The 16,556-nt window shown below is 38.3% G+C and overlaps 1 protein-coding gene across 3 annotated transcripts in view; it reads left to right on the forward strand.

The window, feature by feature from the left end:
- The window catches only part of FBXL4 (F-box and leucine rich repeat protein 4), a 44,029-nt gene that overhangs the window by 3,088 nt on the left and 24,385 nt on the right, over window positions 1-16,556 (forward strand). For 2 of the 3 annotated variants that reach the window (XM_063124852.1, XM_063124853.1), the window contains exons 2-4: window positions 9,743-9,873; window positions 10,734-11,334; window positions 14,885-15,248. In XM_063124852.1, coding sequence (XP_062980922.1) covers window positions 10,826-11,334; window positions 14,885-15,248 — 873 coding nt within the window. In that variant the 5' untranslated portion in view covers window positions 9,743-9,873; window positions 10,734-10,825. The remainder of the gene's footprint in view (window positions 1-9,742; window positions 9,874-10,733; window positions 11,335-14,884; window positions 15,249-16,556) is intronic. The other variant, XM_063124854.1, reaches the window with a different exon arrangement.

Raw genomic sequence — 16,556 nt, forward strand, 5'->3', positions numbered from 1 at the left:
AGACGTATTTGACCAATTCAGTAATGCCTTCTGCTTGCTATAGTCTATATCCCCTCCCCTCGGTGCCCAACTGCTTTCTACAAAATGGGAATTAACATCTTTCCTTTGGGCCACAGACCTGGTTCTATTTTGGACAACCTAATCTGGTGTAACTACCATTTTTGATTGCTTACAATCACACACAGGGTGTGTGTGGTGGTGGGGAGAGTGAAATCCTCAGCTTGGAAAGAATGGCTGCCTGGAACTCTAAACATGGGAGGATACACTGCATCATTTTGTAGCAGGTTCCACTTGTTCCCCTTAATAGTGAACTTGACTGAACAGCTGACTTAACAGGAAGCAAAATGGAACAAACCATATAAAATTAAGATTGCTGTTTTAATTTACTTGGAGCCTTCGCTAGGTATGTTGAAGTATGTATGTAAACTAAAAGAAAATTAACATAAAAACACCCAACAACAACCCTAAAATGTTTCATTTATTGGGACATGTGGAATTTTGAGGACCTAGAAATGAGAACATTCTCATCTCATTGGAGAGGTTATTTCTGGGTTCACACTAAATACCAAACACCAGCACTTTTGCTGCTACATTGTGTTTTGGAAGGATGGAGCGAAGGAACACACTGCTGAACAATCATAGCTATGTTTAAATCCTAGATTTCTTCTTTGTTTTCTCAGGGCCACTCTCACTTCTGCCTCAGTAGAGAGGAAAACTGTTAGCCTACTAATGTTTTTTTAGGAACGCGTTCATTTAAAAGGCTCTTGACCTATATTTTGGGAAGATAACAAATATTTGCTATTCCACCATTATTGCACCATTATCTATATTGCAACAAATGCTGCCATGTGAGGAAGCTGCAGCCAGTGCCACCCTCAGCCCTGGTGGCTCCTCCTCCTCCTCGCTGCTATTATCACCGCAGCAGCTGTGGCACCTGCCCCTCCTTCCTTTCTGGCCCGGCCATGCAAAATGGCCACAGCCAAGCCTGGCAGCAGGAGAAGCCCCTCTTCGTCTGCACCGTTGCCCTCTCAGGTGAGCAACAGAGCGCTTCCTCTTCCTCCTCCTCTGTCTGCTGCTCCTCCGCCTTTTTCCCAGTCTCTTTCCTGCTCCAACGGTGGGTGCATTGACGACTTGTTCTCTCCGTTTCAGGCAGAGCCACTTCTAGGTCAGTCTCCGCCCCCTGCCTTGCCTCAGGGCCCACGCAGAGGCGCTGCCATGGAGGGAACTTCCCTCTCAGGGCGCGGCGCGGCCTCCTCTCCGCCCTTTGGTTCTCGAGCCCGCGGAAGCCAGGGTACAACTGACAGGTGACTCCGCCGGTGGTGCAGGAGTGCTTCCCCTTTCCCTTCTATAACGAGATGCTGAGTGATGTCCACTTCTTTGTGAGCAAAGGCTGCACTGGTGGCCAGCGCATGAAAGGGGTTTATGGAAAGGGGTGAGGCCAGAGAGCCCCCGCTGTGGCCCTCCTTCCTCACAACTCATCGCAGTTTGGGTTTATTTCTCTTTTGGGACCAATGCCAGAGAACAAAACCCTACAAGAGCCGCTGGCTGCGCACACTGTAATGCATGGTCTTTTAGTCCCAATGTTTCATGTGATATTAATAGGGCATGGCAATGGCAAGCAGAAATGCAACAGGGCAATTCCCCCTCTGCGCTTTTGAAGGCATAACAGGAAGACATTCAACAGGGTAGCCTTCCCCTCACTGCACCTCTGTGCTCTACTTTTTTGAGCTTCTGCAGGCAATCTGGTTGGAAACAGGATTCTCAGAGCCTCAGCTTGATCTTATTTACCAAGGAGTGTCCTCCTGATTCTTAGTTTCACCTCCTAATTCCAGGATCTCTAACAGTTAAATCTCTTGTGTGTGGAGTGGATATATCTTTTCTCTAGTATCCATTTAGGGTTGTGGTTACAACTGTGCTAGTTTGTTTCTAAGGGATTCAAGATTGAGACAGGCAACTCCAATTTTGTCAAAAGAGATAAAGAGAGGTTTCTATTGGCTGTGTGCAGTATTTTCTTTCCCCTTATTTGGCAACCTCATTCCAGGGAGAGAGTGATGATACTGACCGGAATTTTTCCCAATTGGGTGAAGGAGAGGAATCCAGTGGGAGGGAGAACTGTACCAGTATTTGTTACAACATTTTAGAGTTTTGAAAGTGCTTTGTGCACATTAGCTTGGTAATCCTTTCAAGAACCTGGCAAGGTAGGCCATTATATATTATCATTCCCTTTCTTGACCGGCTCCACTCTGAACTATTAGGGATCAGTGCCTGAATAAGTACTGAGCAATGTCCCCGACATCACATCTGGATTATGGCAATGCTCTCTACTTAGGAGCGCCTTTAGAATTTGGTTGAGAATGTGGTAGCTGGATTGTTAGCACGGGCCTCATATAGGGAATAAGTGACTTTCTTATTGAAACAGCTGTATTGGCTTCCATCTGGTTTTGGGCACAATTCAAAGTGCTGATGATTGCCTTTACAACCCTGCTTGGGTTAGGACTGGGATATCTGAAGGACCACCATCTCTGTATGAGCCCTTCTGCCTGTTGAGATAATCTTCAGAGCCCCTCTTATGTGCTGCAACACCTACAGAATTACACTTGGCCATTTTTTTGTCTCTGCCTAGGCTTTATAATTGCCTCCCAAGAAAGGCTTGTCTTTCTCTCAACTTTTTTTTGGAAGTTAGTAAAAACCTTCCTTTTTAGGAAGGATTTTAGTTTGTAAATAGCTGTGTTATTGAGCTGGTTTTAACTGTGTATGGGTTGTGTGTGTGTGTTTTAAAAAGAACTTTTATTTCTGTTGTTGGTAGTTTAATAGTATTGGAGGTTTAATATTGTTTTCTGTTGCTGTGTTAGTTTTAGTGTTGTTTTTTTAAAAAATGTGTTTAATATTAGATTGTAATTGTTTTAAATTGCTTGAGCTCTTTCAAAGAAAGATGGGATAGAAATGTTTTAAATAATAAATCTTTTGTAGAAGGCTAATATTACTTCATTAAAATTGCAGAAAGGCATAGACATAGCAAAAAGGCAAGAAATTCATGTGTAGGCCATAATCCCCACATCATCATATATTGTTTGTTTATCTGTTTTGTTTGTGTGGGCATATGTTCTTGCTTCAGCTGTTCTATCCTTGTCTAAGTAGTCTTTAAATAGTGTTTGGTGGTTAATTGAAAGTTTTTGGGTGGGCGGGCAGGGACTTCTGTGCACTCAGTGTTTCCTGTGTGCATCTTATTCTTGTTTCATCATTATTATTATTATTATTATTTATTTATATAGCACCATCCCAACTCATAGGTTTTGTTCACATGCAGCAGTTATAATTCCAAAGAATAGGGTATGTGTTGTGTCCTGGAGTAGGGCTATGCACCAGCCCCCCGAACCGCTTCGTGGCCCAATCCGAAACTTTCGGATTGGGCCCGAACTGCTTTGGGTTGGTCTGGCCCTCCCCAGACCTGCTCCAGAACCAGATCTGGAGCGAGATCTGAAGGGTTGGATCAAGATTTGCCCCCCATTTTGCCCCCCTTCCCCACTTACTTGCCTCCAAATCGGATCCGAATCGGAGCAGAGCACAGCCCTATGTTAATTTAAAGTAACGGGTTTTGTCCATAGGTGCATGTGTGCAGTGTGCACAAACAATGCCTCATGGATATACAATTGTATCTATTTCCCCCTCCAAATGTTGGAGGATATCCATGTAGTTAGGCCAGTTTATTCTGAGCTCTGTGTAAGGTTGTTTATTTTAAACTTTCATGTTTGTCATTGTTGAGGGCAGCATTATTTAAGGCTGTTTGATGGGCAGTCAAAGATAGGGTGCCTGTCCTTGAGAGCTTCTTATGTAGAAACTAGGGGTGAAATCTAGCAGGGTCTGTCTGCAAACAGAACAGATCCTGTTGGTTAAATGGATTTCCCCTCCCCCCTCCCCATGACAACCTTCTGTACTCCCCCAAAGTCTGCTTTGGGAGACATTGAGAAGATGGTTGCAGTTGGGTTACTGCTTAATATTATTATAAATCAGATATTTGGATTCTGCAGGACAGGAGACAGAAACTATTTACATTTTAGAAGCTTCCCTATTAGGTGTTTCACTAATATAGTTTCAGTAAGTTGCTATGAGCATGTTGGTAAACTTTTGTTTGTATTCCAAAAGTGAGGTGAAGTCAAGACAAGCCATTTAATTTTTGTGAACTGCCCAGAGAGCCCTGGCTATTGGGCAGTATAGAAATGTAATAAATAAATAAATAAATAAATAAATTTACTGAGATGCCAGTTCTGCATTGACCAGAAAGTAAATGCTTTGGTTCAGATTCCTTGAGTTAATTTATGAAATAAAAGAATTTACAGATATTCTGATGATCTTAAGGTGTCAAGTATTAACAATAATATTAACCAGAAAAGCCAAAGAATGGTACCTTTTTTAATTATTCAGTTTTTTTCCTTTGACAAAAGGTGTCTCTTCTCTTGCTTCAAGTGCTAAACATTTATTTCCACAATGGACAAGAGATTATCTAACTAATAATTAGTGATTTTAATGCTTGTTTCTAACTACCTTATGATTACATTTTAATAATACCTAACTTTGGATCTTCATAATTTTAATATTACATATGTTACCGTTTCCTTAGCTTCATTTCTGCATATGCATCAAATAATATACTTTTGTAATGCCTTTATTAAGCTGGACAGGTGTGTGAATGAATGCATAAGAGAGAGATGTAGAACTAGTAATAAATAGGCTTTTGGGGATGCAGTAGACTGAGACCATTGTGCAAAACCTTGAATGTGATGGGATGAGAAGTTCAGACTGAATGCAGGGAATGAGAGGATCCCTGTGGAAGGAAGTGAAGAGGGCAATGACATTAAAGTGGTGAGAGAGGAAGATAATTTCAGCAGTTATTTTGTACAGTGTGAAGAGCAGGGATGATAAAAAGGTCAAATAAGAGGAGATTGAAGTTGTGCAAATGAGAAGGTGGTACACCTGTGAAGAACAATTCTTTGGAAATGGAACAGATAGGAATATTATGGATTGTTGTAAAAGAAAGGTCTAGTGTAGATTTTGATAGGGAGGATAATTATTAGGGTTGTATTAGTGACGAGACGTTGATTAGCCAGATCTAACATGTGTGTGTGATATGTCATGATCATTTATAGCAAGGTTCCCCACCTTTTTGGGTCAGTGGGTGCCCTTGGAATTTGGAGGATGTTGTGAGTACTATCACAAAATGGCTGCCTTTGTGGGATCTGTCCATTCACAGAATGGCTGTCATGGTAGGCCAGACCAGTCACAAAATATCTATTTCTCAGAAGGTGAAGCTCAGAGACAAGTAATTTGGCCAAGAAACTGAATACAAGAGAGAGGTGGAGTCTGAGCACCAAATGTCATATTTGACCCAACCCACTGTAGCCCTCCCAGAAACATTCTGTCAATCCCAGATTACCTTTTTCTTTTTCCTGTGCAGCTGGGCATGCTTCAAATTAAAGCACTGGGCTGCAGCCATTGACTATATTTACTTTCTATGGATGTCTTTGGGAATATTTCCAAGAGATATTCTTGAAAGTAAATATGGTATTAGAGACCAATGCTTTGCTTTGTTGCATGCCTGCCTCCCAGTTATTTTTTTTAAATGAAAAACATTCCAAATGAAATAAAAATCTGGGGCATAGCGTAGGGAGACTTTAAATCGTTTTCCTGCTTCTGGATGAAAGTGCCTACCCTGTTCTCTGGTCTGAAGTCAATTTCAGTAGAAAATTATCATTTTTAAAATTGTTGTTATGGAATGAAACTGTTTCGTTGTAGTAAGGTATTAACAAGAAGTTTAATTTTTTCTTTATCTGTCATTCAGTAGATGTCCTTGGGAAAAACTAATTATAAATATATACTATGGAAAATATTGCTGTTTGGTAATAGATCTTTCATGATCTCGCCTGCTTATTTTAAATATGTGAAACATTAAAAAAAAAACTAGCCCAAATGTGGCCCTGGGCCAAATCTGGACCTTTGGATAGTGCCATGTGGCTCGCTCAATAGTGAATTCCAGAGAGAAGAGAGTAGTATGAATGAGCATACCTGTAACAATGGGGACAGGTAATTTGGGAAAGTTTTGGCAATCCTTGTAAAAGTGGCCCTCTTGCAACAGTAGTTGCTGATTTGGATACTTTTTACGTTCAGTATTGGTTTACTAGAAACGGCAAAGCATTGTGCAAGTTATTTAAAACATATAAGAATTTAGTCTGGAACTGATGATGAACTGGGCTCTTGGTATTCGTGCGTCTTTGTTCAGCTTTTGAATGGATAAATTTGCAAAAGTATACAATTTTGCTCTAAATCCTTTACTCAAGAAAGAAAATCTGTATGGGTGGAAATTGGGCTGTTGTTGATGATGAAATATTTATTGCTAAAAGCGATAAGCCATCACAATTTAACATAGTTAGAAAAATAAAATACAAGTTAAAAGTGGAATAAAAATAGATAATTTAAAATAAAATAAAACGATAAACAAAAATACAAGAATATAAAAATACAAAATCACATATATATAAATTATGAGCTCCACAGTGGGGAACTAGAACAACACATTTTATATAAATTGGGCTGTTGGAATAAAAACCTTCTGTTTCCTTTTCTAGTTAGATAAGTTAAGGCTGCACACTTATCTAGGAGTAATCATAATTTTACTTATTTATTATATATCCTGCTTTCCCACTAAAAATAGTGTTCAAGGAAGCTAAGAATTTATTCTTAAATTTATTCTTACAACAATAAAATACAGATAAAATGTTACATAATTAAAGCTTAACTACATTGAGTGACTTCTGAGCAACCATATGTATGTTTGCACTATCTCCATCTTAGGTATTCTTGTCTTAAAATGACGAAGGACGCTATTGTGATCTCTGGGCTTTGTTTTTAAACAAAATAAATATTTGAAATGTCTTTGAAATGCAGACACCATTAGTCCAGCGTAGTGCATGTTCTGGTAAATGTCTGTTACACAAATGATGAATCTATTTTAAGACCTATTTCGTCATCCCTGCTGCAGACTCCAACAGGTTATATAGGCAGTGCTTCTTCTCTTTGCCATTGAAGATAAACAACTAAGAGCAGAGGCAAGAAGATTAATTTGGGGCATCTTGCCTCCCACGTTTGTACAGGAGTATCGTTCTCAAGGTTAATGTAATTCTGGGGCTACTAAGACACTTTGAACACATGCCTTTGTATTCTCTTTATTATTTTATTAAAATGCAGCCTCGTTTTTTCTTTCGTTAATAGGAAATAATGTTTTTTTGTGAATTTTGCAACATAGCCGCTTAGAATAGAAATCATATCTAAACATTGATATTATGCAGAAATTATATTTTTAGAATGTTCCCCGTAATGCTTCTATTGTTTTATGTTAATATTTCTGAGCAGTGGCAAAGCAACTTTTTTTTTTTTTTAAAGAAATCACTTAACTTGTATACTGGTTATTTTAATTTAGACTGCAGATTTTTCAGATATTTTTCCTTAATTTTTTTTAGTTAAAGTATTTTTAGATTACAAATGTTTGATAAAGTTTATCTAGATTCTTATAAAGAAAATGTTGCCAGTATATTTAAGGTCTTGTTCCTTCGCCCCTCCCGTAATGAATGAAGTGTTTTCCATTATTAGTTTGTAACTGACATGATGCCTTTTATCAGCCTTGTTTGTGTTAAAAGACCTTCAATGTCTTTTAATACAAACATTGTTGTTATTTCTACCCTTTTTATTGTTTAATGCTTAAATACTTTGTTGGATGTAGAGTAGTATATAACTCTTGTGAATGAATGAATGAAATACCAATAAATACCAAATAAATAAATAAATGCTGGATATATCCAAGTTATGCTCTCAGGATAATATATGGGCCAGTACTTGTAGCCAATACAACTTGACATCTGTGAAAAAGAAGGTCTGAGGTTGTGGTTCTAGGTTCTGAATATATGTTCACGCTGGTCTTAGTTGTAAAGAATCTTGTGGATGTGGAGGAGGAAATTACTGTGTCACAGCTGCAAAAACAGCTGTGCAAAAACAGTATTGCAAAAACAGTAGTTGGATCTGGACTGAGGCTCATTCTTATGCATACTTACTTGGGAGTCAGTCTCATTGAGCTCAGTGGGGGTTACTTCTGAGTAAGGTTGCATATGCTGGTGCTTTAAGTTGGTTATACTTGGGTCCTATCATGGGCATAAAGTTTGGACAGACTGTGTGGATGAGCTCCTCTAGCTAGGCTGCCAGTGCCAGATACCATTGGCAGGCTCATGTGATGGGCCCAGTGGATTGGTCTATCTTGTCTCATTTTCAACTGCAGCCAAATGACAGGATAGTTCCTCTGTAGGCCATTCATTTAGGATTCTCCATGTCGCAAAGGGGAGTGCCTCTGGATAAATGTCATCCTTTCTACCACATGCTAAATGCTGTATAGCAACTCTAAGGGACACCTGAGCATATTGGCCTGTGAGAGCACCCCTCCCCAGTGGGGAAGCCCATCAAAATGTCTCTTTTTCTCTTGCTAAGCTACAACCATTGCAAGCTGTAGAGTATAGTCACACTTTTATCTGCATATCTATTCCTTTCTGAGTAACTTGCTGGAAAGCTAAGGTGCTGTTCTTCTTGGTTATCATTCTATTGTTAAGAAAACCCTTCCTCTAGGTGAGAAGTCCCTGTAAGAATAATCTCTAGAGAAACCTCATTCAGGCTCTGCCAGATTGCAGTCTTCACATTCTTGCTCTGCCTGGATTCATTTTCTGCCAGAATGACTACCAGAGGAGTACCCAGCGTGTATCCAGCCTTGCTAGATCTTAAATCTAGTTAGCTTTATTTATCTTTCCTGTCTTTTTTGGTCCTTTCCCTTTTCTTCATCAGTAATGTTGATGGTTTCTTCTGTTTGTTTGTTTTAATTGTTTTTTGTCTGCTTCTCATAAACTGGCAAAACCAAAGAGGTTCCTTATAGTTCAGGTGTTCCTTACAGTTCAAGAGCTTGTAGCTCCATTTGTTAACAAAAAAAGTAAAAAATTTAAAAAGTAAATTCAATTTGTAATAATTGCTTGAATACGCTGTACTTTTAAATACCAGATGTGATAATTTTATACCAAACCAACTTGTACATAATTAATTTTATGTTACTAAAGTAACAGAACGCTCCATGCCTCTCCACCTGCCTGCTTGCTTACCTGCATGGAATTCCATGCACTTGTCTACCTGCAACTCTTATTAGTCACCTACAACAACCAGGCTAGTGCTTAAATACAAGGCTGAGGTAACAGTTTGACATAGTTTTAAGGACACTAAGTAATGCAGAATGCCAAGGCTCTGTTCTGCGATACATTTATTAAATGTTATGGCATCTATATACATTTATGAATACAACTTCATATTTTTTCTTTGCTTTTTTATATTATATCCTGTGTTACTTATGTAAAACTGCTTTTAAATGCATTAAAGTCTGTAGTTTCTTTTGAACCATCAACCAGCAATAGTGGTAGGAGATTAATGTTGGTATATTTCACCAGAAAGTGATTACATTGGAAGAAACATAACATAGTAACATAGAATGGCTGCTATATTGAATAGACCTTATTGCCCAGGGCCTATGAGCTGGTCCCTTATGGATTCTCAGGCCATCTAAACTATATGGAAACAGTGAAAAGAATTGTACTTCAACTTATATTCTAGATTCATTCAAAAAGCATTGTTTTATGTTTGTGCTATAAATACGTTTTTCATTTCCTAGGGGATAGGCTTCATGGAGTTCTACTTCTGAAATCTTTAAACCAACCTTGCCAGATGGATGTGTGGAAGACAACTAAGATTTGGTGGATTCAACTAAATATTCTTTTAGAGTCAATTGCTTTTTCTATTGGGGTGAGTGTTCTGACATTGTGTTCAATGTTATTTTTTCACCTGGGATGAAGGGTGAAGGAGCAGTGATGATTTTTTTGCTCAGGTACATTTTGCCAGCTTCCTTGAGGTATTTTCATATTGAAAGTGTTCAAGTTTGGAAACCGTTATCCTGCTCTTGACAGGAGAGGGGTTGGGGCCTAGGGAGCAAGCTGCTGATTGATTCAGTCTTGTGTACTTTTAAGGTTTGCCGTACGTACTTATTTATAAGTAAAAAAGGTTCCCACCTTACTGGTGGAGGTGGAGAACCTACACTCACGCTAATATCACATGTGTATGTGTGCAGTTACTCAGTCCCCCAGTCCTCTCACCCTTGAGGCCCAAAAGCTTATGCACTCTGCTATATATTCAGTACATGTCATCCCTTTCTGCATTTTCGAGAAGAACTGCTTGTGTTCTGCTGAAATTGCGTTCTGATTCTGAAATTAAATAGATGCTGTTTCACTTTTAACAATGGGCGAGTGATGTGCAAGTTTTATTTGCAAGGTTTACTTTTAAGGTAATATAACAATGCCAGTGGTGGGCAGTTTGTGACCTGCTAGTTGTTTCGGCCTTCAACTGCCATGATCCCTCACAGTTGGCTGTGCTGGCTAGGTCTGATGGGAGGTGTAAGCCAAAACATCTAGAGGGCCACAAGCCCATCCCTTTGTTAGATACTCATACTTCCATTAGGTCATTTAGTAACTGTTTTTCACATGTGATATCATGTCTTTATCCAGTGTAGTGCCATCTTAAAACTGACTAACCATAACCAGTAAAAGAATTGTTTTTCTTGAGTTTGGGATATTGACTGTGCTTTATTGTTTTTCTTTTCTTTTTTTCAGGTGTGTGGCTTTTTTTTAAAATATCCCACAAAGAGTTAATGTTTGTGTCTTGAGGATACCTGACATTTAGCAATCTTATAACATCTATCTGTATGTCACCAGCATTTCCCATGCTAACAGTTCTGAGCATGTTTTACTATATTTGCCTTCGGCGCCGAGCCAGGACAGCAACAAGGGGAGAACGGATGAACAATCGGAGAGCAATTCAATCACACAGAGCCTCACCTATCAATGTCGAATTAATCCAATATGCCAAAGAGGTGTTGGATTTCAGTTCACATTATGGCAGTGAAAACAGCATGTCATACACCATGTGGAATTTGGCTGGAACTCCTAATGTCTATCCTAGCTCTGGGGACTTTACACAGACTGCTGTATTTAGAACTTATGGAACATGGTGGGAAATGTGTCCTAGTGCACGATTACATTTTACAAGAACACCCCGCAATTTCCATAGTCAAGACTACGTAGAGCTTGCTTTTGAGGAACCAGTTTATCCTACAGCAATACATGTTTTGGAAACATATCATCCTGGGGCTGTTGTTAGGATTTTGGCATGTTCTGCAAGTCCTTATTCCCAAAATCTGCCCACCGAAGTAAGGTAATTCACGATTAATTTTCTCTTCCTTTTCTTGTTAATAAGATGTTAAAATATTTAAAGTAGATACTTTAAAAAATCTGGATAAAAAGTTTTATATGTTCATTACAGTCATAAACTTCTAATTAACTCACGTTTCAATCCTCAAAATCATTTTTATTTGTTTCATTCATTTTGGTCCATTTAAATCTGCAAACGCATAATTTGGTTATGTTAAATTACATACATGTAAAGAGCAGTAGTGTGTTAGAATTGAAATAGACTACTGCTGGATCAAATTTCACTCTTGTCCCTTCTACTTCTGAGATCATACTTAAAACATTGATGGGTATACCAGTAGAATAGTAGATTAATTGGAATTCCCCCCCCAAAAAAAAATCCTACTTAATGAAGAATTTCAAGCCTTTTGATTTATTTCTTTATGCATATAGAAAAATATTCTTAAAACATTCTTAGATGCATCTTGGCTTGAGTTTCTCGTTACTCAGGTAGGCTTACAGAAATGAAAGTTTCATCCAAATATGTAAAGAATTGTGGCAATAATTGAGTAAGAAATTTATTAAAGCAGAGCAAAGATTTAATAAGTACTGTTTTCTTTGGTATATGAGGCACAGAATTTGTTTCACTGAAGTTGGGCTAGGTGGGTATTACCTCTTTTATGATTCTCAATCTACAGTTTAACGAAACTGCTTTTCTGAATATCATGTATGACATGTTCTTGTAGTGTACCTTACTTGAAGATGATGGCATTATATCCTGTGGAACTATGTGTGTGTGGCTTATCTGCCTAGCAGTTCTTTAAACTTACATTTATTTATTTTAAAAAAAAGCCATTTATGTATAGGCATGTTTAATACATGGCCCTACGATGCTAGAACAAACAATTGGGGATGGGTGGAAGACATGCAATGGCATCTTACTTGTTGATCTTCTCCAGGTATTGGAAATCTTAAGCTGAGCCCTGCTGAATCTTAGAAAAGGTGCATCTATTCCTCCTTTCCATTGTAATCAATCAAGCATGAAAGGAATGTACCTCCCCAGGTGCAACTACATCTGAATTTGAGGGTTCCATATAGCTATTCTGACTAATAGTCATTGATAGGTCTATCTCTATGAATTTATCTAAACCCCTTTAACTCCCATCTAACCTGGTGGCCAGGTAGAATTGGATAATATGAATGACACTGAGCTGCCCTAGTCAACAGAAGCCCTGTGTCCTCTCCTCTCTCACAGGTGACATTTAAGGATATTCAACATATGATCTGGTGTTGTTATGCTGTGTGTTTCACTACCCCCACCAGAGGCATTCAGTGAAGTGAAGCAGGAACAAGGAAGCTCTATGACGTTGTTGTTGTTATTGTTATTATTATTTATACCCTGCTTATACACAGAATACACACACACACACACACACACACAAATATATATCATACACACACACACATATTCTTTGTGGCATGCAATGTTAAAACAATTTAAACAAGAGAAAAACAATCAGTACAATATCATACAGCATAAAAACGTTAAAAACAATTTAAAAAGATAAAAGAATCAATAACACCATACAGCATAAAAGCAGTATATAATGGTCAGCAATAAGATTCTAAAAAGGGAATGTCTACCAAAATAATAGGGTCTTTAATGCCTGCTTAAAACCATTCAAAGACGTCAGCAGGCAGATTTCAACCAGCAGGTCATTCCACAGCTGAGGGGCAGCAAAGGAAAACGTTCTCCGGTGCATGACAACATCATATCATATGTCAACCGTGCTGAAACATTATGTGAGAGAGGGGAAAAAGAGGTACAGGAAAAGAAACATTTACTCGTCATAGTTCCCTATTTCTTCACATAAACTCCCAACCTTCCTTAATTAAGTTTATCATTATCTGAAGTTATTATGAGGGTTTTGTTTCTTGAATATAAAATCCTAATGCTGATAAAACGTTGTGACCACACTGTAGATCATACGTGCGTACACAATTTGTATGTGTAGAGTAGAATGGAAAAGCATTATGTTTTTACTTGCAGTAAACCATTGCCCTTCTTCTTAGTGTAACCTTTTGAAACAATCTGTGTTCTGTTTGTTGGGTCTGTGACTGTTGCCCTCTTTTTCTTCTGTGTAGTCTAAGCATTTACTTTTAAAGTGAACTTCTGTCAGATATTTATTGTCTCATGCCGGTGAAACTTCTCTTTCACTAGAAATTCCAGCAGTTCTTGTCATAATAATACTGTTTGATTTATGCTCTAGAGTGGCCTTGAAACCTCTGTCTAACTTGCGCAGGTACTCATCTTTTGTGTCATTTATTCCCACTATGTGACCAACCCAGCATAATTGTGTTGTGATGCATATGGCTTAAATATTGCCAGTTCGACTGCTGTACTTTATTATTATGACAGACTGTCGTCACTGAATACTTTTTCTCCATTAGCAGTGGAGCATAGTACTGAGGATGTGAGCCTTTTCTGGGAGTCAAATATAGCATCAGTAGTAGATGTATTTATAGCCTCAAAATAGAAGCTTAAGTTCGCAAACAGTTTCATGTGTGTCAGTGTGGCCAGCTCTTTCTTTTTATTTAAAAGTATTTTGGAAAGTTATAACTCAAAGAAGATGCCTTCTAAAATATTTCCCCACCTATCGCCTTATTAATCGCCTGTGGATCCTGCCTACATTCTAGGCATAATGTTTTCTCCAATTTGCTGTCTGGAAGCTTGAGCAACTTTACTAGTGAAAAATTTGTGAAGGAACTTTGTGGTGAATCCCAGTCTTCTCACTGGTGGGGGTCATTTGGATGCTACCACAATGAACTGCTAAATGGCTTACTCATAATAAAACCATTCATATACATCAGACTTCCACAACCTGATGTCCTCCGGACTACAACTGCCATCAACACTAGCCAGCATGGCTGGAGGGCATCAGGTTGGAGAAGGCTGCTGTAATGTTCAAACAAAATTGCTCTTGAAATAGTTCCAAGAGTCCATTCAGTTCTGTATCTCAAATTCATCACACTATATTAAAACTTTGTTATTTTCAAAGTATTGGCAGGCCTAATCTGAACCTGCACAGTACCAGCAGAACTTTCGTTTTGCGGGGAAATGGGCTTGTTTCCTGTGGTGCTAAACCACAGGTTAGGTTGTTCTCCAAGATAACCATTTCTTCAACGAATGACAGCCACTTCTAGATCCAGGATTATAGAATGTCCAGGAGAAAAATCTCCCATCTGAGCAATGGGTTCAGTCCACACACACATGAACAAAGGTACTGCTTATGATTTCATCGACAACTACCTGTAATCCTTCAAATTATCCTGAATTGTCCTCTTACTGAAATATAACTTCGTTGTGATGTTATTCTCTGTATCCATCTCCCCCAAATGATATATTATTTCACCTTTTTTATGTGAGATGTCTATTAAATTTTGTGGAATAGGACAGTTAAGACTGCTTTAATGTACTTCATTTTTGTATTTTTTTTTAAAGTAGAACTATATTAGTAATAATATCTTTTTGGTACTAATAATGATAATTACACTCATGTTTTTTTGTTTTATAGGTGGGAAATCCTTTGGGCCGAGTCACCTTCCAAGGTGAATTCACCTCAGGCGCGCCGTTTTACACCTAGTATCAAACAGATAAACTTTCCTACAAACCTAATTCGTTTGGAAATAAACAGTTCCCTTCTGGATTATTACACTGAATTGGATGCAGTAGTATTACATGGCTTACGAGAGAGGCCTGTGCGTTCACTTAATACTTCAATTATTGATATGAATGATCTGGATGATGATGATGAAGATGATGAAGATGAAGAAAGTGAGAGCGAGAGCTGCAGCATGGATAGTCTTAATAAGCAGTTTGGTGCTGCTGCCTTCAGGGAATGCTCAACTAATGGATACTTTGATAAATTGCCTTATGAGGTAAAGGAGGGGGGAATCTTATTAAGATGAAATGGAATTCACACAATCAGTTTGGATACAAGGGTTCACTGGGTTCTCACATGTGGATGGTATTAGTTTCACACATGCCCTTTGGAATCTGCCCCTGATTTTTTTCTTTAAAAATATCCATCAATATCATAGAATCATAGAATCATAGAATAGCAGAGTTGGAAGGGGCCTACAAGGCCATCGAGTCCAACCCCCTGCTCAATGCAGGAATCCACCCTAAAGCATCCCTGACAGATGGTTGTCCAGCTGCCTCTTGAATGCCTCTAGTGTGGGAGAGCCCACAACCTCCCTAGGTAGCTGATTCCATTGTCGCACTGCTCTAACAGTCAGGAAGTTTTTCCTGATGTCCAGCCGGAATCTGGCTTCCTTTAACTTGAGCCCGTTATTCCGTGTCCTGCACTCTGGGAGGATCAAGAAGAGATCCTGGCCCTCCTCTGTGTGACAACCTTTTAAGTATTTGAAGAGTGTTATCATGTCTCCCCTCAATCTTCATATGTTTTAGTAAACCATCAGTTTTTCTCACAAAAATGTTAAAGAGATCCAAGTAATGTTTCATCATATTACTAAGATCTAACATAACGGCCTGTTGATGTCCAATTGTTCATAAGTAAAATTGTTCTCTTTTTCTCTTGATTCGTTACAGGAAAGAACCCTTGCAAACTAATGCATCATTTGCCCTTCATGGATATATAAAAGTCTTCTTAAAACGAATATGTCTTGTTCATTATGTTGTGTTGATTACAGAGGAAACTAGTACAGTTTTTGAAATTCTGTTATTTTTCTGTTACCTGTTAATTAAATTACTATAAAACAGGGATGTAGATAATCTTTTTTCTCTTTTGGAAAGGGAAAAGGTTCTTGCTTCAAATCCTCTGTATCTGTTAAGACTATAACACTCTATAGTCATTATAAGAACTCTTACTCTACTCCTATTTCCTTTTTGTGCAAATCTTAGGAAGATTTCAAAAATCCCTCCAAGGTACATTTTCTTTTATGTAAACTGTTTTACAGACGAAACATCAGAAATAGACAGCAGCTGCCATATTTTTTCAGTAATGCATGATAACCACAGTGGTTTGAAAAAGACTCTGCATGTTATAAGATTAGTTTTCAAAAGCAGCTATTCAACAGCATTCTGGGAGTCTTCCTGAATTCATCACGTCTCCTCACATATTCATTATAGTATCAAATTGTGCTTTATGCCATGGTACGCACACACATAAAAAGCAAATTTCTGACAGACACCAGACTCTAAACTAGTAATGATTAATGGCTATT

The sequence above is a fragment of the Elgaria multicarinata genome, chromosome 4, assembly GCF_023053635.1.
Source record: "Elgaria multicarinata webbii isolate HBS135686 ecotype San Diego chromosome 4, rElgMul1.1.pri, whole genome shotgun sequence".
NCBI classification, from domain to species: Eukaryota; Metazoa; Chordata; class Lepidosauria; order Squamata; family Anguidae; genus Elgaria; species Elgaria multicarinata.